Source organism: Falco peregrinus, chromosome 5 (assembly GCF_023634155.1).
Source record: "Falco peregrinus isolate bFalPer1 chromosome 5, bFalPer1.pri, whole genome shotgun sequence".
Classification (NCBI taxonomy): Eukaryota; Metazoa; Chordata; class Aves; order Falconiformes; family Falconidae; genus Falco; species Falco peregrinus.
In genome coordinates this window covers 69,352,054-69,379,381 of record NC_073725.1, presented here as the reverse complement: position 1 = coordinate 69,379,381, position 27,328 = coordinate 69,352,054, and the positions used below count along the sequence as shown (strand labels likewise).

Below are 27,328 nucleotides of genomic sequence, written 5' to 3'. Positions count from 1 at the left end.
TTGGAGAGCCAGCAGCCTAGGTGATTTTCTAAGCAGCGTTCACTGATGCCTCAGTGATCTGAGACCTTCTGCTGGAGGATCCAGCAAGAGACAGCTGGATTTGTGGTGCAGCCTTGGAGAAAGTTTCCAAAGTGTATTTTCAGAAGTGCCTTTTGTGCACTCAGGGCAATTTCAGCCGAGAACTCCAGATCCAAACCCACCCACTGGCTCAAGTTTTGCTTGAATCTGTAGAGTGGGCTTAGTTGTTTGCTCTTGCTCACACTTTGGAAAGTGTGTTATCTCTGCTGTAGGACAAGGGTTGGCAACCTCTTACGAATGCTATGCCAGAGTGTATTTTTCTTTTCCAAATTAGCAGCTAGGTGTGCCAATGCTGGGTTTTGCTGCCTCTCCAAGAGGCAAGATGCCATCCATCTGTGGTATTTTTCATCTGCAAGGCTCTCAGCTCCTGCTGAATACAGCGCTCAAGGAGTGGGTGACAGAAACTGGGAGCCACTGGCCTCATACTGGTGCCTCTCCAGATACTGCCAATCCCAGCTACAGCCTTGAGCATGCCATTCAGAACCTATAAAAACTGAGTGCAGACCCAGCTGTCAGGGCAGAGAACTTTTTGCTTATTGCTTCCATCCCACGCAAGGGATCTTCAGGTTGCTTTAAGATCACTTTTCTAAATAATTAATACCTTCTCTCCCCTTCTTTCCTAGGCTCCCCTGTTCTCCAGGTGCTAGCGAGATTCTTGTCCTTCTGCAGGCTTCTGTGCTCCACTGGAGGCTTCCCAACGCATCTTGAGTGACCTTGAAGGAGGTAAGGCAAAGAGTGGCACTTCAAAACAAGGACAATAGTAGAAAATTAAATAGGAGCAAAGGTTCCAAAGGTTGGAAGCCTACAAGGCTCCCAAATGTCCTAGCAGCACCACCAGGTGTCACGAACTAATGAATTTCCCTGTGGCCAAATACCTTGGATGCTGCTTGTTAAAATGTGTTTCGTGAGGGACAAGCACCTTTTCTTTACATGGGCATCACCCCCAGGGTTTCCCTGTGTTCTCGCTGTGCCAGCTGTGGGCATCTGCATCTGCCTGAGAGACCCCAGCAGAGACTGGAAAAAGTAATCTCACAGACAGGGAATTTCCCTTCCTCTGAAAGTTCCTTGTTTACCAACAAAGTTACTTCTTCTACCTCCAGGAGCCACTTACCAGCACATCCTCAGCAAACCTTCATAAATGCTTAAGATGTAAAAATGAGAGCTAGCTTTTTGCCAGTTGCTAGTGAGATTGACTTCAACATACACCCCCAGACTGAGTCACCACGGATTTAAAGTGCTTCTAAAAAGGTGAAATTCTCAAGCCTGGGAATGAGTTGTGTCGTCAGTTGTTAAAATTGTTCTGTATTGTAAAAAAAGTAGGTTACTACATCTCATTGTGAACAATTATGTCTAATTACAAGTCACAAATTCACCACTAATACTATTTAGTAGCAAATTTCTACCACACTTCATCCAGAGCGTGTCATGAAGTAACACATTACCTCTTGTTTGCGGATTGGTAACGTGTGATGCAGAACAGAAGGAAAGAGTGTTTTGGCTCAGATCAAAGAAAGGGGAATGGATGCTAGGCCCCAACTCACAGTTCAGTGATTGAAGCTTTGGATGATGTGTCCTCCAGCTTACAGCACTGCATAGTTTAGTTTAGTTTAGCAGATGGGAGAAAAAATGGCTTCTGTCATGTTATGGTTTTAGTTAAACTTTAAAAGGCTGCCCAGAAATACATAAAACTGCAATAAACACTTTGACAATAAAATTAAACAAGTGAGATATGCAACTTCCCCTTACGGGGATCCCAAACGGGATGTTAATTTTTGCTGTTTGATAAAAAAAAAATCATTTCCAACAAGAGAAATCAAAAGAACCAAAGCTAGAGTAACACCCTTACCCCTGCTCCAAGGACTGGGAATGGAGAAGTTTCTGTGCTTGGCTAAGGCAATGTTGTCGGTCAGCATTTTTATGCTGTATTTTTAGCAGGAAGATAGCAAGTTTCCTATAAAGCTTGCACGTCGAGAGGTCAGTAAATTGTATTGAGAGCTTCGCACTAAATTTGGGCTGTTTTCTTTTTCTCTGGAGCCCCAGGTGCAAAGGTGCTTTGGCAGGAGTAAGGAAGTGCGTTGGGGGTGGTGCCTTCGCCCCAAGTACGGATGGCAGAGGACCCTGACCCCCCGCATTAACAGTAATACCCGTTCAGCGCGGGGGCCGGGCAGGGCTCCGGGGTGGGCTCGCTTCGTCCCCCCCCGGGCCACCGCAACGGCTGCGGGGCGGCCGCGCGTGGTCGGCGGCCGAGCACCCTCTGCCGGGGACCGGGCAGCGACTGCCGGGGGCGGCCAGCTCCGGCGGCCGGGGCCAGGAAAAACAAACAAAAGGATCCAAGTTTTACATCAGTTCCATCTGATTTTTGAGCCTGTTGCCGTCAAACTCCACGAAACTGTGAGGATTTACAGTGATTTTTATAGTAGGGGGTGATGATGTTATCCCATGACCGGCAAAGCTCGTGCTTTATGAGAAATACCACAAGTAGCAAGAGAAGCAGTTAAAAGAGTAGCAAACACTCCTGCAAGTGCCTTCTTGCCAACAGACATCTTCTTCCATTAATTAAGTGAAAGATCATTTTAATACAAATGACTGCTGGGGAACAAAGTAAGTTCCCACAGTCAGTTCTGTGCTGATACAATTATATTCGCAACCACAGCGCAGGACTGAAAATAAAAAAAATCCCAGGAAGAGTAAACCAGCCTGCATATAGAATTGTTATGGAAAATAATGGCCTGCTCTCCCCTGGCGGCACTAACTATAAGTGCAAAGCTGCTTGCAAATGGCAGCGTTAACAGGGTAACTCGAACAGCTATTATCCATGTTGTAGCATTTTCTGCCCAAGTAACCGATTTGCCCTTCACTAATTTCAGCCTTCCCACTTCTTCCCGGGGAAATAAAATGTTAGGTCCTATTTATAGAAGTTCATGGTTTTAAATTAATTTTTTCCTTTACTACAGCTGGTTTTAGTGGTTGATTACTGTTTGTTGGACCAGGCAATCCTTTGCCAGCTGGCTGTGGCTTTTATTAGCTCTTTTAAGAAGACTCGATTTAGAGCTCACAGTTAAGTTACAAGGACAGGAGCTCTGTAATGCAGACCCTCAAGAGAAGAGATTATTAGGACTCATGAAAAAAATTGTGTACGATTCTTTGAACAAAAAAGCTCTTGTTTAAGGAATGTGGTGCTGTAGGCTAACATTTAACAGCAGTCTGTCTTCTCTCCTTCAGAGCTGGTGCATGCAATTAGACCCTGCCCTCCATCAGATATACTGGATATTATTTTCTGCGAGCATCTCTCAAAATGGAGGAATGCCGCCCTGTAGCAAGTACAGAATGTATCTTGGGAATTGTATTTCTGCAAGTAGGGCAGGAGGTACTGGTGGAAAGACATGGTGAAGCAGGAAAAGAGCTGAAGAGGTGCTGAGAAGGCTCTTGTACAGGGGAGGGGGAGGAGAGAAACAAACATTGCAGAGAACAGGAAAAACGATGTGCTGGGAAATGATTAATCCACCCCAAAGGCCCTTGCTAAGAAGTGGTGGGACAAGCTTAATGATTTTTGGCAGCTGTGAGCTACTTCTGCTCCGCTCTCAACTCTCGTCTTGCAACCAGATGTGTTTAAGCACAGCTTCATCCCGTTCCTGCCCCAGACACCACATCCCCCTGTCAGTGGCCTTCACTCCTGGCAGCTCTCTGGCAATATGTTCCCTCCTTTCCATGCATTTTACGGCTGCCCCGTGTCCTTCCACCTCCAGTGAGTGTTTCTCAAGTGAGCGAGAGCACACAGTCCGCTGGGGAAGGGGCGGGTGTCAAGTTTTAGAACTGCTGTTCTGTATCCTGTTGTTTTCCTGCCGGGATTGTTCCAGTTTCCTGCACTGTCTTATCTGGAGCTGAAAAGCCAAAGCTCTCATATTTGTGTGCTTTGGGTTTCTAATCTTTGAAATAGACATCACAAGACTTAAGAGAAACATAGCTAGGACTATTGCAGGGTGGAGGGATGGGAACAAAGTGGTTAAAGGGCTTCCAGTGCCTATACAATTAGTTTCTTTGTTTAGTTGCCCTGCTTGCATAAGCCTGTGTATGTCAGAGGGTTTCAGAGAACCTTCAGCATACCATAATGCTGCACAGAGCCCACTGAAATGTAAAGAGAGTACAATTCCGATGTTGATGTTCTCAAGTGATTCCAGGTACCTGTGCCTCACAGACCTTACAGGTGAATTATTTTCAGAAAATGCTGAGTATGTTACCCCCCTGCCCTGCAAGGGCTCAAACTAGACACAGGAAAGTCTTAAAATAGAATAATCATTTCAGTGCTTTTAGTCAGCCTTGAGTTTTAAGAGCTCCACTGAAATGCTGTAGACTTCTTTGAAATTACTTGGCCGCATTTGCTCGAATACAGAGGTAATACAGGCATATACAGTTCTGACATCTTGAAAGCTTACTATATGGACCAGATGCATGAGAAAGTAAAATCTTGTAGATTTTTTTTAACTTTTTTTTTTTCCTCCAGTGAGCGTGAATTCACTTAACTATAGGTTATATTAGTGCACTAAATTCCCTGTGGGTTAAAAAAAAAACTTAAAAGATAACATTTACCGTACAGCTTTGGAATGTCCTGTTTTTCTGCACAAAGGTGTGGGTCCTGCATACACAGTGTCCATTATCAGATGGGAGCCTCTCCTGGAAAGATAATTAAAACACTGCATCACTCACAGCCATGCAGATACTGAACCAGACACAAGGTTTCCAAACAAAACTTAACCCCCAAATTCTAGCCCCACAACCCTCCCCCACAGGAATCCTGGTTTTGTTGGAAGCAGGTAAAAAATTGTGGCAATGATCAAGAGGGATTTTTATTAATTGAAGAGATAAGAAGTACGTCAGTTCAGCCTTTGTGGGTAAATACATACTTCATTTTTTCCCCACTCAGTTGTAACTGTAAATTCAGACTCATTCCACTTGACAGTTTCTCTGGAGGTACTTTCAACTGATGTAAATATGAGAGCAGGAGTGGGCTGAAGAAGTATCCTTAGTTGATTACCACAGCCTTTATTTGGAACTAAGTATCTAGAGAAAAAAGGATTTTTTTTCCAAAGAGATCAGGAAAAGGAAGACATGTGCTTGGAGATAAGGAAAGATAAAAGCATGCCATTTAAAGATGCCTGTGATAGAAATCAAGATGTTCATCTGCCAACTTAGTAATTTCATGGCCTTATGACCATGCAGAGCTTCCGTTCCTGTTACCTTTTCCCACACTAACTGTAAGCACCAGATTATTGGCATGTTCCTTTTAGTTTGTCCAAGCAGCTCAGCCCTTTAGGGAGGAATTACACAGGTCAAACTTGAAGATAAAACTCTCTCTTGACTTCAGAAGGGAAAAATGGTTCTCCCATGAGTTTATGTTCAGCTTTCTGAGGCCCAGCGAGGCCCAGGAATAGGCTGTGCGTTCCCTGTCCTTGGGAGGTCTGAAGACAGAGGTTAGACAAACACCTCTCGGGAGAAGTTTGGGCAGAGCTCCTTGTTCTGTGAGGAACGAGGACAGCTGAAATGGCTGCTGAGGTGACTTCCAACCCTGTTTTCTGTGATTTATTAGGAGTGAGATCTCAATGACAGTAGATCCTATACCATGCCATAAAGAGTTCAAAGTGCATTTGCTGCTTTAAACAGGGGGGTTTAGTCTGATTTTTGTTTAAAGCAAGCAGCAGATTTCAGTAACAAATTCTTTGAAAATCTTAGCTTTGCATGTTTCACAAGCTAGCATATACAAACAGCAAAGCATTCTAGGCTAAAATTATCCATACTATCATTAGAAAGCCAGAAGAAGGAACACATGGATTGATACTAGCCTGAGTGCAGAAGGGCTTTCCAGAGCTGTGCTGCCGTGCAGCAGCTTCACCCCAAAGGGGAGCGGTTTCAGTGCCTACTGTTCATTCCCCACCAGGAAGTACAGCTGACACACCACAAGAGATCTGACCTGTGGTTTTACCTTTGAAAGGAGCATTTAGTCCCCTCACCTGCCTGCTGAGGTTAGAGGGGGCTCTTGTATGCTTTGCTTCTGTTTGTTTCCTTTCCTCTTTGGGTTGTGCTTTGCCTAACTACCAAACACTCATCACTGTAATTTTTTGTGCTTGTCATTGTAGTCATTACCCCTGCCTCGCTCAGGCAGCAGACACTCCCTTGTGGTGGCCAGCGTGGAAGCCCACACCACTTTCATGGCTTTTTTTTTGGTGTTTTCCCCTCTTCCTTCTTTGAACAGTTAAACTTTTGCCCGAAGATTCTGCCTGCTTAGTCTTCACATCCAGCGAAGTACATTTAGCTTTGGCATCAGCAGATTGAAGCATTCACTAAAAAATTAAGCACGTGAGTAAGTGCCTGGTCAGCTGCAGCCATGGGGCTCAGCAGCCTGGGATTCTGCCACCCCTCAGTTTCTGCAGGTTTGGAACTGACAGAGCAGGGCACAGATAAACACACTTCCAGAGGGCTCCCCCTCAGCACAGGAGCTTGGTCAAGGGGTGGTTTCATAATCACTGGATGGATTTTGGTGGCTCTCAACCCCACTCTCAAGGCCTGGGCTGCTGGGTGATGAGGATGAGGGCACAGGAAGGGAGAAGGCAGCTGCCCCCACCCACAGCCAGCCAGGCTCCTCTGGGTGCCCCTAGGTCTGAGGGCAGCCCTGCTGGCAGGGGGAGGTTTGGGTTCGGGCAGGTGGCCTTGGGGAACCCCAGGGCTGGTGCCACGCAGCGGAGGGGGAGGGTAAGGGCCTGCCACTGCATGGTTTCCACGTCCCCACCTCCTGTCACAGATGCTGGCCAAGCCCTGCAGCAGCCACCACACTTCACCCTGCGCATGGTGAAGTCCATTTACTTTGGACTGAGCATGGAAAAATTTAGTTGCATCTTCTAGCCAGATTTTTTTTTTTTTAAATATATATATGTCTACACACATCCCTGCATACATCTAGACACACAGCGCTGCCCTGGGCAGCCTGGCCAGTCATACTTTCACTTCCCTTCCTCCAGGCAGGGCTCTTCAGCCTCACCCGGGTGCCTCCTCATCCTGCCGCCTTGCACCGAGCTGGTAAGCGCAGCGGGTGGAGGCAGGGCACGAAGGCAGCGGGCATAGCCTCTGCCTTGGGTGCTGGTGCATGACAGGGCTTCTGCAGTGCGGCAGTTTCCTCCCTGTGCGCTGACAGGCTTTCCCTGAGTTTAACTAGCATACTCGTGAAATAAATCCCTGCAGACAAACACCACATTCACGGATTACAGAGCAGCCCTACATCTGTCAGCCGGGATGGGCTTCTCCCATCTTCTGCAATTTGCTTGGAGAATAGGATCATGTGGAGCAGAAGACCCAGAGGCTTGAGCTCATGTACCCGGCAAGGATGTGTGCTCACGGTGTGCTGGGCTGTCTGCACGTGCCTTGCTCTCCTTCAAAGCCAACAGGGGCCTGTTCTCACTGGGAAGCTGCATCACCTTTAGGCCAGAGCTGCTCAAAGAACCAGTTTAGACAAGATTCCTGTGTCCAGTGTTTTCAGTCTGGCATCTTTTACCACCACTAAATGCAAAGCTTTTAATTAATAATAGACTAAGATGCCTAGAGCAAAGACTACCATTATGAACTGTAAATGCATGCGGTATCAGTCACATAGCATCATAAGGCTTCTTGGCTCTCTTGCAATATGTATGTTGACAGTAAGTTACGTGACCAATTGTTCTCTAATTATACAGAAATGATGATGATTTTCTAGGCTACTAGTAGAACTTTTCAAAACAGATGGAAGAATTTCAGATTTAGTCTCTAGTAAATACGAGTTACATATGCAAAGAATTCTTTTGTTAGGAAACTTCCTCTTCTTTTTACTATCTGAAGAGTCAAATAGTGTCAGAATCTGAACCAGCTTCACCATTTCTGGTACTTCTGTTTCTGCAGTTCACTGTTTGGAGAAGTAAGGATTGCTAACCACAGCCTGCGTTCAGAGTGCCAGTGCTGAAAGGAACATCTTGCAGAGGCTGGTTTTTAAAACTCTGTTTTCAATATTTGTATTTTGTTTCAACTTTGATTGGTATGCTGTAGAGGCTAATCCTGCAAATATTTACACAAGTCAAGATTTCTATATATAGTTCATTTGAGCTCAATGGGAGCTTACCTTAATGAGGGCACGTGTTCTGCAGTAGCATTTATTTTGGACTGAGCATTGAAAAATTTAGTTGTATCTGCTAGCCAGATTTTTTTTTTTTTTACTCTATATCCACACACACATATGTATGATTATTATTTTAGGTTCTGAGAGAGAGGGAAAGAATATTCAAACAGTCACTGATCTCCACTCAAGAGAAAGCTCAGTGAGATAGAAAACAGCAGCATGGTGGGTACTCATTTATAGCGTAAATGGTACCATAGACAGTTGTTTCTAACAGAATCAATTATATCATTAAAAATTGTAGATTTTTTTTTAAAAACAGGTTTTAGATACGTGGATGCAAGGCCCGTTTTCTAGTTTCTGAAAAGTATGCCACAAGTGACTTCATATATTCAGTTCCCCTTTGATGCAAGTAGTGCTGCCATTTTGACAGATGAAAGATGTATGAGCCCTGCTGGCCATGGGGAGGTGGGAGGCCGAAAAGCCAATTCCTGACACTTTCCCTTGTTACTTTCTGTAAGTGAGGACAGAATTGTCGATGGGTACGAGCTTGCTTGGATCACAGGACTCAGATTTGCAAACAGAGCACTACACTTCAGCCAGTTACCTTTCCGTTAGCTGAGCTACGGTCGCTGCTTGGTGGTTCAGTAAGAGGGTTAATCGCTGTTTTGCTGTGGATTTAGAACGTGCACGTGAACAGCTGCTGTGGCTCAGCTGAGGTGTGATAAATTCTTAAGCTGAGCTAGTTGATCAAGACTCACAGCCTATAGGCACGCATAAATTGTGTCTGTAATAAATTCATTATTCCAGGACCATGCCCACAAACTACCCTCCAGGTTTTCAAAGTGGACACATTTATTTATTTATTTTAATGAATGAACCAATTGTAGATCAGTGATTCCTCTAATGATTATCTTTAAAAAACGATTACTGCTCTATTGAGATGGGGCTAGAAACAGTCCCCAGGACTGCTATTTTATGCACATCCTCTTTCACCTAAGTTATCTCCAACACGTTTTCACAGAGCAAGAGTGTTGGCAATGGAAGGTGCAATGATGCCAGTTCACTTCACATGGATCTCTCCAAGCTTGTGACCTGGGCACACACCCATGGGACCATATGCAATCAAATCCCGGTCTTGAAAACTGCGCAGAACTTTCCTAGCAAGGACAATTCTATTCTGTGGATGTGTGGAGTTGGACATGCATATCACTGGCAGTGTGGACATTTGTATGTCAGAATCAGAGAAGAGAATGAAGCTGTAGAAAGCAGAAAGAGGTTAGTATCATCTGAGGTTTCACCGCGGGAAGCTAACTTAGATGAAAAGAGGTTCAGGATGACTCCGTCTTTTGAGAGGGCTAAAGCAGATGCTGTTGACACAGGGTCACGTAGCAAATCACCAGAGGTCACTCAGCAGCAAGATAAATGCTACCTACTATATAATGAACTATCACCCAGAGAAAATAAGAACCCCAGTAAATCCGTGAAATCATGCTTTACAGCAGCGCAGCATTTGTCGGTATCTGGTAGTGAAGTCAAAACTGACGGATATAAGGTGAAGCCAGAAAGCAACGAAGAGCTACAAATCATCTCTGATGATGAACAGTGCAAATCAGAGGATGATGACCAACAAGACCAGTTCAATGAGTATAATCTGGCAGAATCACCAGTGAAAAGTGGAACTGCTGAGGTAAATTTGCAAATGCATCAGAGTCAGAAGAAGGCATTTGACAAGTTGACAGCCACCCAGATGTCTGGTTTTGATGCTACAGGAAAACCACCCCAAACTCTTGCCTGCATTCTAAAATCCCCTGGCAGCGATCAGGAGAGCCTGGACAGCAGCTTCTTGATGTTAGGTCCTCTTAATCCTGCAGGGTCCATAACTGAAACTTCAAGAGCAAGAAATTCCTTTGAGTCAACAATACCACAAGAACATTTAAAATCTGTTCCTGTCTCCAACATTGAAGAAAAGGCCCAACTTGAGTCACCCACTTCTGTGTCTTTCTTTGAGTTTGAAGCCACTGTAGATGTCCAGCAGGAACTCGAGCTGAGCCCTTCTGAGCCTGGCACACCAGGAATAGGCTTAAGCGGGAACGTTACTGAAAACCCTGCCAAGGAAAGTGAGCCGTCACAATCTGGGCATGCTCCTCATCTTTCAGCCTCACTGAGTTCAGAGAGCAAGAACACCGACCACCCACCTGCCTTTCTAAACAAAAGTAAGAGTCTGGAGTTTTATTCCTGGAGGGGTTTGTGGGTGTGTGGGGGCAGGGACGGTCTATTAATCACTTTCCCAAAATTTTAAAGGAGGGTGAGGTCACATAGCTGCCAAAATCTCTACTGTAGCACCTAAGAAAATGCCTCTGATTTGGGGCACTCTTGTTTCTACTGAAAGGGACTAAAAAAGTTCGTACCTTAAGCAATCAGCACTTCAATAGATAATGCCCTTCACTGAGGCACCCAAATGTGTACTTGGCAGTGGCCCAGCCTTAACTCTACAGTTTCAATAGTTTGGTCTCTCGTTTTACTTGGTATCACCACATAGCTCGTGTGCTGTACTTAAGAGAGAGTCCCTGTGAGAAACTGGAGCCAGAGATGGGAACTCAGGTCTCAAGAGAAGAAAATAAGAGGAAGTAACTTTTAAAACAGAGAAACTGTGGCTGAAACTCTGGCTGCACTGAAATCAATGGCAAAAATCCCAGACACTGCAATGGGAGCAAAGTTTCAATTCTGCATATTAAATTATGTGATCTAAACAAATTGCTAAAGCTTTTAAGAATTTTAAAATTTTCATACACACTATCCTTGGAATCCTACTGGAGTGGGGAGAGTTGTAACTGCTCAAACGTTAACTCACAAGGTACAATGCTTACTAGGGAACTTTCAATGCCAAGGTTAAGCCACACACAAAGCATATTTAAAATTATTCCATATCAGAAGAATATGCTGTTTGATGAAGATTTAGAAGCCTAGCTTGCAGCTGTTTTAATCCTGCTGTAGAACAGGCACTATCCACTCAAGAAGGAACAGCTGACACAGTGTGCGGACAGTATCAAAATTACACTAGTCTTTTGCAAGTAATAGGGAAGCCATCTATGAAATAGACGTAATTAATTTAATAAATGACCATATTTTAGGATGTGTATAATATACTGGAGCCTTAATGCCAGGTAAATATATATTAGTTAATCTAATGATTAAACACCTCAAATAATATGCAAATGTCCAGGGTTTTAAAGAAGTTCTAGTAAAGCCACAAAATTTTCATCTATAATGATTTGAATGCCTGCAGGCGCTTTTCCGTATTAATTCCAAGCAAAGTGTTGTCTAGTCAGTTTTATGGTTTTGTCTGCTAGTATCTAGGTGTAAACATTGAGGCAAATTTTTAAAATTTCATTTCAAAGAGTAAAGTATCTCTTTTCCATCCAGCGGCTTAATGCCTTGGCTCCACCTAACAGAGTCAGCCCCCAACAGCACGCATCTCACTTCCACCCGCTCACGATGAGGATCCCATTTCATATTTCCCAAAACCTGTCCTATTTCCCACGGTCACAGTCCAGCCCCATGGCCTTGTCTGTGGCATGCTGGGCACCCAGCCTGGCCGAGGTGCTGCAGCACTGCGCTATGGCCATGCAGGATGCATCCCAACTGGCTGCATCTTCAGAACTCCTCCCTAGGTACGCTAGCCCCCTGTCCCACTGCACCAGACATTTATACCTAGTGATCTGCTGAAATAATGAGCATCACGTCAAAGAGCAGCAGCCTGCTGCAGGTTCCTACAGTGCAGGAGACTGGACAGTGTCCATCAAGAGAAAAGAGATTCCTGAAATAGTGTTTTGGGGATTGCCTGGGACACAATGGGTGCATGCTTAAAGCACCATTAGTAGTGCTGAATAGACTCAGGGTAACAGGCATTCGTATTCCTTACGGAGCCACAACCATACAAACTGGCACAGTTGGTTTTTGTGAACAGTGTTTGACTATTTTTGTACTCGACAACATGTATCATCAGAAGGGACAGGGAATTCATCTGGGAATGTGTGTGTAGTGGCCGTTTCTGCCAAGATAAATGGCTTATGGTTCAAATGAGGCCTCTGCATGTATTGATTTACAAGCCATTCATCTCTTCACATAGAGCAGTCAGTAACAAAACAAGCAAAAAAATCCCAAAACAGCAGCACAGGGATCAGCAGAACCCACCTCAGTCCAGCCACAGCATTTTAAGATAACAACTAAGCATGTACAAAATATCTTGGTGCAAGAAGGGATATCTCTAGGTGTTGGCTCTAGAACCCTTTTCAATCTACCCCTCTTCAGCCCTGGAAGAGTCACAGGCGAGCAGATGGAGCTTTTCAGCAATCCAAAGAATTAATTTCTCATGCTACATCAAACTAGGTAGATGTGGTATTGCCATAGCAACTTGAGAGAGAACTCAACTGGAATCCTGGCAATCTTGTAAAAAAAAATAATTTACTCATCTTTTCATTTTCCCTCACTATCTACTCCTAACTTTTGGTTCCTGTTTTTATTTCACAATGAGAGTTCTCCTGCCTGAAGAGATTTTTGTCAAGAAGAATGCTTTGGAGTTTATTTTGCAGAATGCAAACTATATTGTACAACACTTTGAACATATGAAACGGATGCTACTTAGTCCTGAGGCAGCTCACAAGATCTGTGTACAGGCTCACTCTCCCCTAAGTTAACAGGGCAGAGTTTGGCCCCTGCAGTCACCATAAAATACACACCAGAGCAGTTGCAAATTGATGGAAGGATATCAAACCCATTTGGGGTTGCTTGAGCTTCACAGCCAGCACTGCAGGCTCAGGGCTGCAGCCACTGGTTACACGGCTGGTCCCACAAGTGTGGTCCCACGGGCACACTCGGTGTCACCTCTGGAATCTGCCAGGGGGAAGATCAGTGTCACCAAGCCACCAGTGACAGGTCCAGCCTCCAGTCCTGTATTGCTGTCTGAGAAGGCCTGTAGAACTTGCACCAATGCTTGCCACATGGGCCTTCCAAAATGACGTGCAGTGATTAAATCTCACGAGGAGGAACTCATTCTCTCCCATTTAAACATAATTCAAAACAGAAAGTATTTTAAATTTACCTCTATGGTAGTATGCCGCTTCAGTGGCCAAGTGAGAAGGAGCAAGAAAGGAGACAGTCGTTTCCGTGTCAAGGCTGGTGCTGTCAGGTGGCACTGGCTGGCTTGTCGGGAGCAGAGATCTAAACCAAAGCTCTAAAGGAAGGGGTTTGTGAAAGGCCTGTAATCTCTGAATTTTAGAGGGAAGGTGAGCATTATTCTGCATCTTCTTATATATTTCACTGATCTCCTTGTAAGTTCTTGCTGTCCACAAAGCTGTGTCTTGCCTTTTAGATGTATTGAAGTGGGATGTAAAGAGAAACCGTAACACTGGCGATATAAAAACTTTCAGAGACTGGCTGGTTTTACATTGCCCTTCTGAAATGCGCGAGATCCATAAGCTGCCACCTGAAGACCTCGATAATTACCTGGCCTTGTTCTACAGTTCTGTAAAGAGACAGAACGGTGGAGATTTTTCCGCCCGTTCTTTGCACTCCTTTCAAAGTAACATCAAGAGATACCTCAAGGATCACAACTACAAGTATAGCCTGGCTAACGGGTTGGAATTCAGAGCGTCTCAGGAAGCCTTGAAACTGAAACTTCAGCACCTATGTCAGAAAGAGAGAGAGGAGGAGTGGAGTCTTTTGGAGAACCTGACAGATGAAGATGTGCAAAATCTTCGTAGGAAGGGACTTTTAAGTAAGATGCACCCTCAGGGCTTTTTGCACCTCATATTCACAAATCTCATTAGGGCGTTTGGGGCCAGTACACACAGTCAGAGCCACAGTCTGTACTGGGGACAGCTTGTGCTAAAAAAGAATGAGCAAGAGCTGGAATACTTGGAGTGGCTGGATGACCTGAGTGCAGAGGTAAGTGCAGGGGAGTCAGGTCCACGTCTCTTTGCCAAGCCTGAGGATCCAGATAACTGTCCGGTCACAGATTATAAGGAGTATGCCAAGAGGAGGCCGCAGGATATGCTTCATTACTACAATCCGCTTTACCTGGCTCCCAAACCTCTGTGCTCCATATGGGACCAGATATGGTATTGCAGGAAGTCACTGACAAAAAGCAAATTGGAAAAGATCTTGAAAGTTATTATCCATGAGGTCAGGGGACCTGTAAAGACATCCAACAAATAATGGTGCCCATTTAGGTTCTGCTGTGTCACTTGTTGATACGTGCATATTTCAAAGTCGTCTTTGAAGGGTTTAAGTGGCAGTAGTTTGTATAGGTTGAGGAGAACATCCTTCTCTTTCAGTTTCACCTCAGAACATAAGTCATCTACGTATTTGCATCGCCTTAGCTTTCAGGTTAATTGAAAAACTTCTATTGTTCTTTCTATTAATGAAATTGATAATTCAGTAAGTTAAGAGACTCCTCTTAGGTTTCACATTTGCAAAACGAGTTCATATCCTACTGATTTATTAATGACATGAGAAAATAGCTAATGTTAACGTGGGGAGGGCTCAGCAGCTGAACAGCTTGGCTAGGAGTTCGAGCTGCGCTCGTATTTAGGGGAGCTGGCACGTACACAGCGCTGAGTCTATACGATAAGCCTATGGTAAGGGGATAAGTAACACGAGTTAGTTCTGGGGTGGAAGGAGAACGCTGAAACACCACATTTGCCAGTTGCTAATCTGTGTTGCACAGGAATGCTTTCAGCGAGGTTCTTGTTGGGTTTTTTTTTTCTTAGTGAAAGATTTGTAGATTGAAGAAGTTGAGACTGTGGTTTAAAAAGTTACTTAAAATGGCTGACAGCATTGAAAAATTTTACAGTGTTTTTCCCCAGAGTGCTAAATAGAGTTACGTAAATAGATGTTGGTAGGTGCAGTTCACTTTTTTTTTGGCTGTTCAAGCACCATTCAGTCAATATTGTTGTCTGACAGTCTAGTCAAGCTGTTGGGTTGCGCTGTTGACATAACCGAATTAAAAAACCATTTTACTCTCTCCTGTTTGTCCGGCCTGTTTGCCTGGTCTCCAAAGACGAAGCCAGGAACCCCAAACGAGCAGGTAACAGTTTCCTGGCACGCCAGCGCATTCATGTCTCCCGCTCAGGTTTCTCCTGCTCCAAGCCCGCTGTTAGGCGGCGTTACGGAGCTGACCCTGTGGAGGAGCCGGGCTGTTTGAAATCCCACGGAGCCCACACTCGTGCCTTGTTAACGAGGCCCCTGTGGCCAAACCCTTTGCCAGTATTGGTCCCGTTCAAGCAACAGTTAATATCACCAAATAACTTAGAGGTGTTTAAAGAGCCATAAAAAAGACAAACTCACTTAATCAAATGCTCGAAGGGCGTCTTCCAGCTTTCCTCCTGCTGTTGAGCGCAGACGGCATTACGCCAGGCTGGCAGTGCCCTGGTCAAGCCCAGCCAGATGTGCAGCTCCGCGCCCCACAGCTGGGAGCCAGTGACCCCCTTCCTACAGGGCTAGGCTTCACTCACCCTGCCCAAAGGGAACGACCAGACCAGGTTTTTCTTTCCTCTGCGCTGATCTCCTTAGCCCACATCCCAAAGCTCGTTAACGAAAGGCTGCTGCGTTGGAAATCAGGTGGCACAATTAGCCAGCAGCATTCACTTAATCCTGTCACAAGCGCATGGGCCCCTATGGGGTCTCTGGGAGGTTCCAGAAGGGAGTGAAAGGACAGGCACGGGCCTGCCCCGGCACAGGCCTCAGGAGCAAACCCACCCAGAAATAACAGATCATCCCCCGAAACCGGGCTCACTGCCTAGCCCACCGCCCGCCCACCCTGCCTGCCCCGGCCCACCGGCTGCCAGTGCCGGGCTGAGCCACCCGCACCGGGCTCGGGGGCTTCAAGAGCAGGAGGCGAAGGGACAGGAGCGGGGAGTGCGGTGTGTGCCAGCAGGCTGGGCACGGTGGTCCCGGGAGGGAGCCCAAGGAGGGGGAGCAGCGCTTAGCCGGTGGCAGACCCTCGCCTCGTCACACACAGGGCACCCGTGGGTCCCCTTCATCTGCGTCTCACCCTGGTTCTAAGCTCAATTTCTAGTTAGTTGCACTTGGTTCAGATGAGCGGCGTCCTGGGTGATGTAGGTTGGACTTCACCAAGGGTTTATCCGCTGCTCACGGGAGAGAAAACCAGGCAGGGCACTGTCGCGTTTCGTGCAAGGACGCGGCGTTGTCAGAAACGCCGGGTGACTGTCCCAGGGCATGTCTTAGCAGCTCCAACTGTAAACCTCATCCCAATAATTAGGAAATTACCCGTAGTAGGCTGTTGCTAGGATCAGCGTCTGCGGCAAAGGCAGCTTTTCAAAGACGGGAGTTTGAGGACTTTGAGCACACTTTTACTTTGAAAAAAAGGACAAGAGAAAAATGGTCTCCAGGTCTCCATTTCTATTCTGTGTTAACAACACCCAATTAAAACCGACTTGGTTTATCAGCTAGAAGATGCCTCGTTAACCTCCTACAAAAACTATTCCATGAGTGACCTAAGAATGGAATGTTTATGACTGAAGTCAGGATGAAAACACTTCTAAAAGTTCATCATTAAATGCATTTGTGTATATACTTCGTGGCAAAGGATTTCCAGGATTTTGTGTTCCTGCTCCTTCCTTCTCACCTGTCCCTGTGCCCCACCGCAGGGCTCCAGGGGATGGGAGAAACGCTGGGATCATCCGAGGGTTACGCACATGCTTCTCGTCACGAGAAGAGGTGATTAATTGGGGTGGAGACCAAGATACACAACGCAAAGTAATTCCATCGAGGCCCTGGACCGGAGGCAAAGCGGAGGCTCCGGGTCCGGCTCCTGCCCAGCCAGCTCCCTGGGCATGGCCGTGGGGCAGCACCAGCCCAGCTGGGGGGCGCGGGGGCCGGGGAACCGGCCACTGGGCAACTGCTGCTCCTTGGGGGGACGGGGCGCCCCCAGGAGCCTCCCAGGTCCCCGCGAACACAGCGGGGCCAGCAAGGGAAGACACCCCCACCCGAGGTTTCTCCACAACCCATTTATTTTCTTTATTTTCTTTTTTTTCCTTTTTTTCACGGAGGCCTGCGACCCCCCCTCCGCAGACCAGCGGGCCAGCAGCCGCAGGGCACCCACCGCCAGCCCCCGGCCCCGAGCCCAGCTGAGCCCCACGGGCTGCGGCGCCCCTGCCCCGGGACCCCCGGCCCCGGGACCCCCGGCCCCACGGCCGCCCGTGGCTGCTCGTGGCCAGCGCCGCCTGCGCGCTCGCCGGGAGCCACCTAGCGACAGCGGGGGGGCGGGCAGCGGGGGGGGGCAGCGGGGGGAGGGGGCAGCCGGGGGGGGGTCGGCCACCTAGCGACAGCAGGGGGGGCGGTGGGGGGGGCAGCGGGGGGGGGCGGGGCGGTGGGGGAGGGGGCAGCGGGGGAGGGCAGCCACCTAGCGACAACGGGGGGGTGGGGTGGGGGTGGCAGTGCCGGTCCCGTCTCCCCAAGCACGGGGAATCCATTGACACTCCTGCTGCAAAACCCAGGCAGCGGGCAGACAAAAGAAAAATGAAGGAGAGCGATGACTTTAATAAATTAGCAAAATAAACAGCATTTATATATATATATCTATATATATCTATGTATGTATATTCTATTGCTGCATTTCAGCAGATCACATGAGTTAAGCAGAAACGTCGATGCCCCCGGGTTGATGCTGATGTTGAGCCCAGGGTCCCCATCAGCCTTGGGACCCTCCCGGGAGATGCCCGATGTGGTACCTAAAATCCTAAACCCACTTAAAAATGAAAGAGCTTTTTTGTAAGCCAGACACACAGCTTCCATGAGAAAGACGTTAAATTACCGTATGATTTCATCTGGCTGTCTCCTTGCAAAAGTGATTAAAAAGCAAGTGATCCGATTTTTCCCCTCTTTGGAAAAAATAAAATAAAATGTTACCTCACCTCCAAAGGAAGGGGGAACAAATGAGCAGATCTAGCAGATCATCAGTTATATGAAAAATAGATGCGATTTGCAGTGTACAAGCCTCCGATTCTCGGGATAACCAGGAGCTAAAGTGATCAGGTATTTGGATCTGGTGCTAGCGGATCCCTAAGAGGGGGTCAGTTCATGGTGAAGTCCGGTGGTCCCGGGCCCCCCCCAGTCCTGGGGTCTCTCTCAGTCATCGTCCCTGACGTACTGCCCGGCCTCCCAGCGCTGGGCCATGGCGCTCTTGTGACGGATCACTCTGGTGCTTTCCACAACCTAAAGAAACCAGAAGATATGTAAAGATATAAGATATATAAAGAAAATATTTTTATATATTTTATATATTTTTTATTTTTATAATTTGTAATTTTATAACATCCTCTAATATATTTTTATTTTTTATATTTATAAATATATATGTATCTACATATATATTAAACATATAAATAAATATATTAAATATATATATAGTTTATTTTATAATCAGTCTTTTCTGCACAGCAGCCAGAAGCCCCCCTCTTTGGGTTAAATACCCCTGGCAGTGCCCGTGGCACGTCCTGCCCGACACGATGCCCACCCGAGCAGCGCAGAGACCCCCCCGTCCATCCTGTCGGTCTCCAGGACCTGGAAGCCAGGGGAACCCCGCAGGGATGCGGGGAGCGAAGTTGGGGCAGCACAAGCAGAGCCCTCGAGTACATAAAGGACGTAAAGGACGTTACCTCTGTGTTGATCTTGTCAACAGGTTCAATGCCCGCGTACTGGGAAAAGGGGGAACATGGTCAGCTAACAGCAACCTCGCAGGGAGGTACCCAGCGGCAGCTGGATACGGCCCATGGGGGTGGGGGCGGGGTGGGGGTCAGGCTGCCGGGCACGGGAGAGGCCACCTGAGGACAGCACATGCAGTCATGCCCTCCCCGGGGTGGGGGACAGCTCAGGCCAGGATCCCCCCAGGAGGATGCTGCTGCTCCTCTCCAGCCCCACCTGGCACCCCTGAGCAGCCAGGCACTGGCCGGGGGGGCTTGACACAGCCCCTCGCCAGTGCCCCCCCCCACCCCCGCGTTGGGTCTCCCACCCAGCCAAGCAGCTGGACCTCCAGCTCCAGGTGGGAGCCAGGCACAGCCACCCCTGGCCCCATCCAGCCCCCCCAGGCGGGGGGGGGACATTCACCTTCCCATCCTCCTTCATCCTCCTCCTCCGCTCCTCGAAGGGGCTGGAACGGGCCGAGTCGGGGGCGAGGGTCTCCATGCTGCCGCTGACACCTGAGGCAGCTGCAAGAGAAAGAGCCATCAGGGTGGGGGGGGTGGGGGGGTGTGAGGGACACCAAGACTGCTCGGGGGGCTGGGGGACCCACAGGACAGCAAAGCTCCTGCCCCTGACCGGCCTCCCTGGCAGGCCCAGCAGGTTTGGTCACAGCCAGGGCACCACGTCTGGGTGCCAGCCAGGGGTTGTCAGGAGCGGGGGAGGGGAAACGCACGAGCTGGGCACTCCTGGGCCCTTCCAGCGCTGCTGTCTGCTGTGACATGACACAAAGTCATCAAAGCCTGAGCAGCTCTGGAATCAAAAGCCGTGCCGCTCTCATGGAGCTTGTCCCTCATAGGGATGGGTGGCTCCCCCACATCGGTCCTGCTCGCTCCAGGGACTTCACACCAAGCGCTCCCACCTGCCCCCCACAGAACACCCATCCAAGGAGAGTTATTTCTCCCAGGACAACTTGCTGCCAACGCGCAGGAGTCCTTACGGGCATCTCAGCAAATCATTGCAGGGAGGAACGTGGTCCTCACCCACAGCCAGACTCTCCCAGGCTGGGACCTGATGATTTCCACCCATGCCTGTCCCCCTCTGTCCCTGTTGTGGCTGCCCTTGTCCTTACGGAGACCCCAGGTCAGCTCTGGCTGCCGGCCACGAGAGGCATCTCATGCAGCCTGTGGGCACCAGCCATAAGGGCGTTCCACGCCGGGGAGAGACCCCTGCCTGCACGGAAGGTCCCTGGGGACAGGCACTCCATGGTGCTGCTCCTGCCCCTTAGATGGCTCCCACCAAGACTCAGAGCCACAAGGAACAGGAGGGCAGGAGCGATGCCCGCAGTAGCTCTGCCCCCGGGACGGCCCCCTGCCCTGTCCCACCCCACCGTCCCTCTCCTGAGCTGTCCCTTACCAGAGCTGTGCCGTGAGCGGGAGCCCTCCCGGGGAACACTGTCGCTGCCAACCGGGGAGTAGCCATCTATCAGCTGCCGCCGTCGCCGCTGCTCCTGCAGCTCCTCTTCCCTCTGCAAGTCGCTCCAGATCTCCTCATCGATCAGCGCTGATGTCCGGGGCTTCCAGGTCCTCAGCTTGTACTGCTCCTCCCGGCCATCGTCCCTCTGCAGTGGGTTCTGCGTCCCCATGTTGTCCATGAAGGAGACCTTGGGCTTCCAGAAGGAAAAGAAGAAGTTCTCCCTGGGCAGGACAGCTGTGCCGGCGCTCAGGGTGGAGCCGGGAAGCCTTCCTCCCTGGGAATCCTCGCTCCCCCATTTGCTGGCGTTGGCGGAAACATGCTGGGACACCAGGGGCTGCTCCCAGCTCTTCTCGCTGGTGACGAAGTGCGTGATGCTCGTTGCATAGCCAGGAAGGCTTCTCCCACCCCTGGTGTCTTCTGCAGGGCAGGGGCCGTGGCTCATGGGCTGCTCCACCACAAACTCATTAACCCAGCTCCTCCGCTCGTCCACCTTCCTCGGGGGCGGGTGCTTCTGGTGGGGGGCTTCCTCCTGCTCAAACACCCGCCTGCGCTCATCCAGCTCCTGCTGTGTCCCCCTGTCATAGGTCCCCAGCAGCCTCCCTTGCTTCTTCAGATCTTCCTCACGCTTCGTTTCCTGCTCAATTTCCCTCTGGACATAAAGGGAAGCGCGGCCTTTGTCCTTCCCTTTCCTGCCGGGGCCGGGAGAGGTGTGTATGGAGAGCAGGGGCTTGGCCTGGATCTCCACCAGCTCGCTGCTGGAGGTCAGCCGCTGGATCCCCCTCTCCTTCCAGAGGTTCTCCTCCCTCTCCATTGCCATGCGGATCTCCCGCTCGATGGGCGTCTCGTTGCTGAGCTTCGTCTCCTTGTCCAGGCCATTGCTGCTGGTCTTCAGATCCGCAAGGCCATTGCAGACCTCGTTGGAAGTGCTTCCATCGCTGGCATAGTCGGCATTGGCTTCATTATGCATCTCACCCAAGCCAGAGTCCAGGTCCTCTCTGGAAGATGCTTTAGTCAAACTGCATGTTTTCCCAATGGGATATGACCTTTCATTATCAGCACTTCTGGGAGCATAAACCTCCTTCTTCACAGGGGTCTTGTAGGACACATTATAAACCTGATAAACGGTCTTGTCCATCTTGCTCTGGCTGGAAGCGCCAGCATTACTGTAACCTCTTGCAGCCTTTGTGGCCACCTCGGGACTGGGTGACTCTCGCCTAGAGATTTTTGTCATCAAGTCTGGCTTTGGAGACATGGCCTGTTGCCCTGGACTGAGGAAGGAGCCTGGGCTGGTCTTTTCGAGCATCAGGAACTGCTGCCGAGCAGTGGAGAAGTTGATCTGCTCTGTGTCAATATTTTCAGCATTGACAGGTGTCACTGCCCTGCCCGAGGAAGGTTTGTCAAAGCAAAGGGCGAAGCTGGTGGTGAAGCTGCCCGTGCGCCTGCCTTCACCCCGGCTGCCCATGCCGGCACTTATGGAGCTCAGCTCATCCATGGAGCTCCACCTCTCAGCGATGGTGGAGCTCTTCCTCACCACCTGGTCCCGGATGATCTCCCTCCTCTCATGCTCAAGCTCCCTGGCTTTCTCGGGTGAGATGTTTGGTGGAGGGACCCTGTACTGTTCCTCCTCATCCTCATCATAAAGCTTCGAAGGTTTCCTCTCGCCTTTGTAAGCCCTGAGGTCGTACAGGCTTCCTGACCTCACCACCTCCAGCTTGGACTCCCTGTCCGGGGACGGGGTCCAAACATCTTTTCCACCATCCAGGAAACAGGAAGGTGACTTGGACTTCGTTTTCCAGCTGTAGCCATTTTCCACCCTCTGGCTGCTGTGTTGAGCGGGGCCAAATATGTCATCGTCACTGTCGGCTCCCCCGCCCAAGCCGGCTTGGTGAGCATCGTTGTAGTCGTGCTTGTGCGAGGTCTGGGGGAACTGGAAGACCAGGTGCCTGGTGACTCTGTCCATCTCCTGGGAGGAATCAGCATCCAACCCTCAGCCAACCTCACCTTGTACTAGAGATGCTGCTCAGCTTCAAGGTCACCCTCTGGCTGCTGGCACACCTGAGGACGAGGGGCAGGACCTGGCTGGCCCTGGGAGCAGGAGGGGAGAGTGGCTGTTAAGAGCAGCAGCAGAGGTTGGGGGTGTGCAGCTCCCCCTCCCAGCCTGGTACTGCTGTCCTCACCCGGGCGCTGACCAAGAGGTACCCGTGCCCAGGGGACAGACACTGCCAACAAAACCCAGCCACGTCCCAGCAATCATTTGCTTCATTTACCCAGAAATGCCAAATTTTGGGCAGAAGCAGCCAGAGCATGAAGCACCATTCCCAGTGGGAGCTGCCCTGAAGCCAGCGTCCCCCTCCCACCTCTGTCCCCCAGCCTGGCTGTCTCCAGCAAAGCCAAACCTGCCGTGGGCAGCCAGCATCGCCCGTGCCACCAAGAGGGCAGCGGGAACACGGCCACGGGGCTCTGGGTGATGCCAGGGCCGGCTCAGCTGTGCCACCCTCTGCCACCGCTCCAGGCAGCTCTTGCTCCAGCCTTACCGCACACACCGGGCAGGGAGGGACCACCAGCCGCGGGTGGCACCAGGGGCATCAGTGCACGGCAAGGAGAGGTGTCAGGGCTGTCTGCCTCCGCCTGGACCTGCTCCTTGCGCGTTTACGGGAAGGAGGCTCCAAATAGTGGAGCTATTGAAACAGCAAGGATCATAAAAATGGTTTCATGGATCATAAAAAGGAGGGGACTTTAACCCCCCCACATCACGCAAAGCGAGAGCAAACAGCCCTGACCTTGGCGTTGATCCTCCTGCGCTGAGCTGGATGGGACAGGGTGTACCGGGGGAGGGAGGGGTGCCACAGGTGGGTCCCTACAAGACAGCAGCTCTCACCGCATTGGAAGCGCCATCCCTGGCCTGGCCCCCATGCCCATGTCACCCCAGGCTGAGCCGGCATGCACAAGCAGCACATCCTCTCCCTCTGTTTGCCGACGTGTAGCTGCATCCCTGCTGTCACTGCACCCAGCTGGGCTCACACAAGCCCGAGCAGGTCAGGGCTGTGTCAACACCAGGCACCGCTCCCCAGGTGTTCGCAGCCTCCCAGGAGCACCCAACAGTGCCGGGAGCAAAGGCTACGGTGGTGCCGGAGCAGCCCAGAGCTGGGTGCTGCAGTACCAGCCGGCACAGCACACGGTGAGGCTCCCCTGGACAGAGGCAGGTGGGTGCAGGTCCCTGCACCCAAAGCAGCCTGGCTCATCCCCAGGGTGGGCGTGCTGTACCCTGGATGTGCCACTTTCCCTGCAGCCACACCAGTGGCCACAGTCCCTCCACTCACCCCCAGCCTGGCTGTGCCCCCATCCCACAGGGAGATGCAGCTGAGGAGCCTTTTAAGTCTTGGCTGGGGTGGGAGCACCTGGCACTCGTCAGGGGCAGCTGAGGCATCCAGGCTCAGCCCCAGGGTGATGCTTTGCCACCACGGCGCTGCTGTGCCTGCCACCTCGCTGCTGCAGCATTGACTGGGCATGGCTGGAGCTGCCATTCCCGGTGCATGGCGCCCAGTGGAATTTCCGTAACCTCGCCGAGTTCTTACCTGTAATTCACTATTGCTCTTTTATAGCCCCTGATGACAGTGAAAACTATCTGCCCACACCTCTTATCATGCTTGGAGGGGGCAGAAGTCCCTGCTGGGAGGGGACTCCTCGCTGGGGAGCGCCAGCAGATAGCGCAGGAGGGGAGCGGGGAGTGGGACACCAGCAGGGCTGTTATTGGGGTCCCCACCTGGCACCACACCGAGCAGCAAAGCCCCTCCCAAAGCAGCACCCAAACCCATCCAACCGCCTCGGCTCAGCCCCAGCTGCCTGGTGCTGCAGGAGCGTGGGTATGTGGGGGTCCCAGGGGGTCCCAGGCTCACCCCTCTGTGCCAGGCTGCCCCAGCCCAGCCCAGCACCACGGGGAGATGCAGGGCAGAGCAGGCAGCATTGCAGCACCCACCAGCCTGGCCTGCCCCTCCCCCCCAAGAGACAGCTAGGAAGTTTTCCAGGGCCCCTCCTCCCTGGGGGTCCTGCAATGGGCTGCAGACCTGCAGTGCACCCTCCCCCCAAGCAAACAGCTGCATGTGCACCCAGACTGGCCAACGTGCAAGGTGTGCACAAGTGTGCCGGCATGCCAGCACGCTGCCAGTGCCCCCCCTGCCTGCCCGCCGCAGATAGAGCCGGCATGCGCATGCACGCCCTCGCTGCCACCAGACCCTGCGTGGGGACCGGTCCCCTCAAGGCTGGGGGGCAGCGGTTGCCCCAAGTGCCCCAGCGCCGCCCTTGCCCCCACCCCAAGTGCACTGCACTTACTGTCCAGGGAGCTGTCGGGGTGGGGGTCCCCACGCCCCTGCGATGCCGTGAGGGACACCCAGCTGAGACGTGTTTTCCAGGGAGTGGCTGGGGGATGGCGGTGGGGCGTGGGGGCCGTGGGGCTGGTGGGGCTGCAGGGCCCTGATAAGCTCAGCCTGAGCCTGTGGGGAATTCCAAGAACCGTGCTGGGCCCAGTGCTGGCTGCGGTTCAATGACCCATTCCTGACCCCCCCCTCGCGCCACCGTCACCCCTGCCGCAGCTGACTCCCACGCCTGGAGGGCCACCCTTGCCCCCCCGCCTGCAGCACCCACTACTGTGCTGGTGCCACCGACCAATGGGCCAACGTGCTGATGCACCAACGTGCTGATGCACCGCGACACCGACATGCCGGTGCAATGGTACACCAGATGCAGTGGTGCAGCAGCCCACCCCCCTGCAGGCACGCTCTGCCCCCTCACAGGCACAACCACAGCACTGGGGGGGCCTGAAACTCTGGAGAGAGCCGGGGTGCCTGGCTCTGCCCTGACCCTGCACCCCACGGCAGCCTTTGCCCCACTCAGTTCTCCCCACGGAGGAGCATGAACGTGGGAAAAGCCTGAGCGGCTCCTTGGGGACAGGCAGCACTGGGGCAGGGAGGCAGCCTGGGGGTGCGCAGCCAGCCTGCCACCCGTGTCCTTGCAGCCCCCCAAGTCCACGCTGGGCAGCCCAGGGTGGGGGGACGCAGTGGTGCCTGCTGGGGAGCGTGCAGGGGAGCCCCTGGGTCTGAGTGACCATGGCAGGAGCCAGCACCCTCCTGTTCACACCGCAGGGCCCCTCCCAGCACCGCTGCCCCATCACCCCATGTTTGCACAGGCAGGGCTGGGCCGGTGCCCTTGGTGCTGTGGCAGCCCTGGCTCTGCCAGCACCGCCACCCCGCTGGCTGTGGGCACCCACCCGGCACTGCCCTCCCTGGCCCCCTGCTCCCCGCCAGCCCCTCGCAGCCCGGCGGCTGCCCCCTTCCCTGGCGACAAATGCAGCCCCCTCCCAGCAGGGACGAACCCCTGCACCTGATCCGGACCCCCCCGGCACACCGTCCCTGCCAGGCCAAGGGCAGGACCGCGGCACGGCGGCCGTGATGCCCTCAGCACCAGTGGCTGTGGCTGCTGACCCCTGGCAGAGTGAGTGGCATCACTGGCACCCAGCCCCCAGAGCCCCCCTCCCTCCTGGCACCGGGGTGTTGCAGCTGAGCAGGCGATGCAGCCTGAGGATGCTCAGCCCCTCGCTGCGCCTGTATCTGAGGCAGGGGGTCCCTGTCCTCGCCGCTCTGCTCCCCACCGGAGCCCACTCCTGCTGGGAGGCCCCTCCCAGCCCCACCACTGCCCACGATGGCCTGAGCACAGTGATGGTGTCAGACCCCGGCTCACCCTGGCTGCGGGGTGCCCGGGGGTCCCACTTACCCCGTTGGTGCCCCTTGGTGCCCCTGGCCCCGCTCTCTGGGATGCCAGCTCTGGCTCTGCCTGGCCCACGGACAGCGGCTTTGGAGCAGCTGCCAGGCGGCTCTGTGTTTCCAAGCGGGAGAGGGGAGCCTGTTCTACTACAGGGTTGAGACAAAGTCCACGGGTGATGGCTGGGGAGCCGGGGCGCGGCAGGGTGTGTGCTCGGCTCCCTGGGCTGGCACCGGGAGGACCTGGGGCCCAACCACCCCGGGAATGAACCCTGGCATCCTGGCCCCTGGCAGCAGCAGGGCTCACAGCAGCCCAGGGGTGGTCAGAGACCCACGGCCACATGGTGACAGGACCTGGGGGGCCCCGACCTCAGTGCTGCCCCTTGGGACAAGCGGGAAACCGGGCTGCCATGTCCCTGTCACCTGGGCATTCCTGCCAGCATCACGCCTGCATCCCGTTCCTCCCAGCATCCCAGTTCCCACCTGCCTCTTCCTCCCCACTCATTTGGCGTGACCACGTGTCCATCACCCCAGTACCAGGGCTGGTAACGTGGCAGTGCCAGGACGGCATCCCAGCTGCGCTGCCCTTACCTGTGCCCTGGGCTCCAGGGTGGCACAGAGGCCCTGCCGCGGTTGGATGTACCTGAAAATCTCCTTTGTCTGGTGTCACCGTCAGTCTGGGGACAGACACATCTGGGGCTTGAGACATGCAGGGGTGGGTGTGAAAGCACGGTGACCCTGCCCAACTGGCCATCACCACAGCCAGGCGCTGCTAGCTGCAGGTTGGAGGAACCGAGGGGATTTATTCTGCTGGGAGAGACCTCTCCAGGCTGGTTCCCAGGCAGCTCCTGCCTCTGCCCCCACCAGCTGGCTCTGGTGCTGCCAGGGGGAGTGGGGTGCTCCATGCTGGCAGCAGCAGGCAAGTGTGGGCAGTGCTGGGGGGCAGGGGGATCCCCCACATGCTGCCTTCCATGCTGCTGGGCTGGCATCAGCTTTGCCAGGGCTCACAGGTGATGGTGGGTGATGGAGCTGAGGCTGGAACACCAGGCAGCCAGGGCAGCACCAGAAAGCTGCTGAGCAGAGGAAGGGCTCTGTCACCCCCAGTGACAGCCCAGTGCCCCCACATGTGGCTCTTGCACCTGTGAATCAGCCAGAGGGAGAGGCTGTTGGAAGCTTCTGGGCAGGGACG

The 27,328-nt window shown here is 52.0% G+C and overlaps 2 protein-coding genes across 4 annotated transcripts; one reads left to right on the top strand and one right to left on the bottom strand.

The window, feature by feature from the left end:
* Nucleotides 1-698: 698 nt before the first annotated feature.
* On the top strand, nt 699-15,235 carry LOC101921179 (uncharacterized). Of its 3 annotated transcripts, XM_013301968.3 has the most exons (4): nt 699-801; nt 8,350-8,434; nt 9,234-10,425; nt 13,584-15,235. In XM_013301968.3, the coding sequence occupies exons 2-4, from the start codon at nt 8,432-8,434 to the stop codon at nt 14,426-14,428; spliced, it is 2,040 nt and encodes a 679-aa protein (XP_013157422.1). In that variant the 5' UTR covers nt 699-801; nt 8,350-8,431; the 3' UTR covers nt 14,429-15,235. The 3 variants fall into 3 exon arrangements, with proteins under 3 accessions (XP_013157422.1, XP_027647318.1, XP_055662858.1); XM_027791517.2 differs by lacking the exon at nt 8,350-8,434 and having other exon boundaries at nt 703-801; XM_055806883.1 differs by lacking the exons at nt 699-801; nt 8,350-8,434 and adding an exon at nt 7,175-7,760.
* Nucleotides 15,236-17,753: 2,518 nt separating this feature from the next.
* Nucleotides 17,754-24,845, bottom strand: MISP (mitotic spindle positioning). Its single transcript, XM_055806478.1, has 5 exons — nt 24,716-24,845; nt 20,327-22,471; nt 19,340-19,440; nt 18,892-18,930; nt 17,754-18,448 (listed from the first exon to the last, which is right to left on the bottom strand). Exons 2-5 carry the CDS (start codon nt 22,344-22,346, stop codon nt 18,362-18,364), a joined length of 2,247 nt encoding a protein of 748 aa, XP_055662453.1. The 5' UTR covers nt 22,347-22,471; nt 24,716-24,845; the 3' UTR covers nt 17,754-18,361.
* Nucleotides 24,846-27,328: the final 2,483 nt, after the last annotated feature.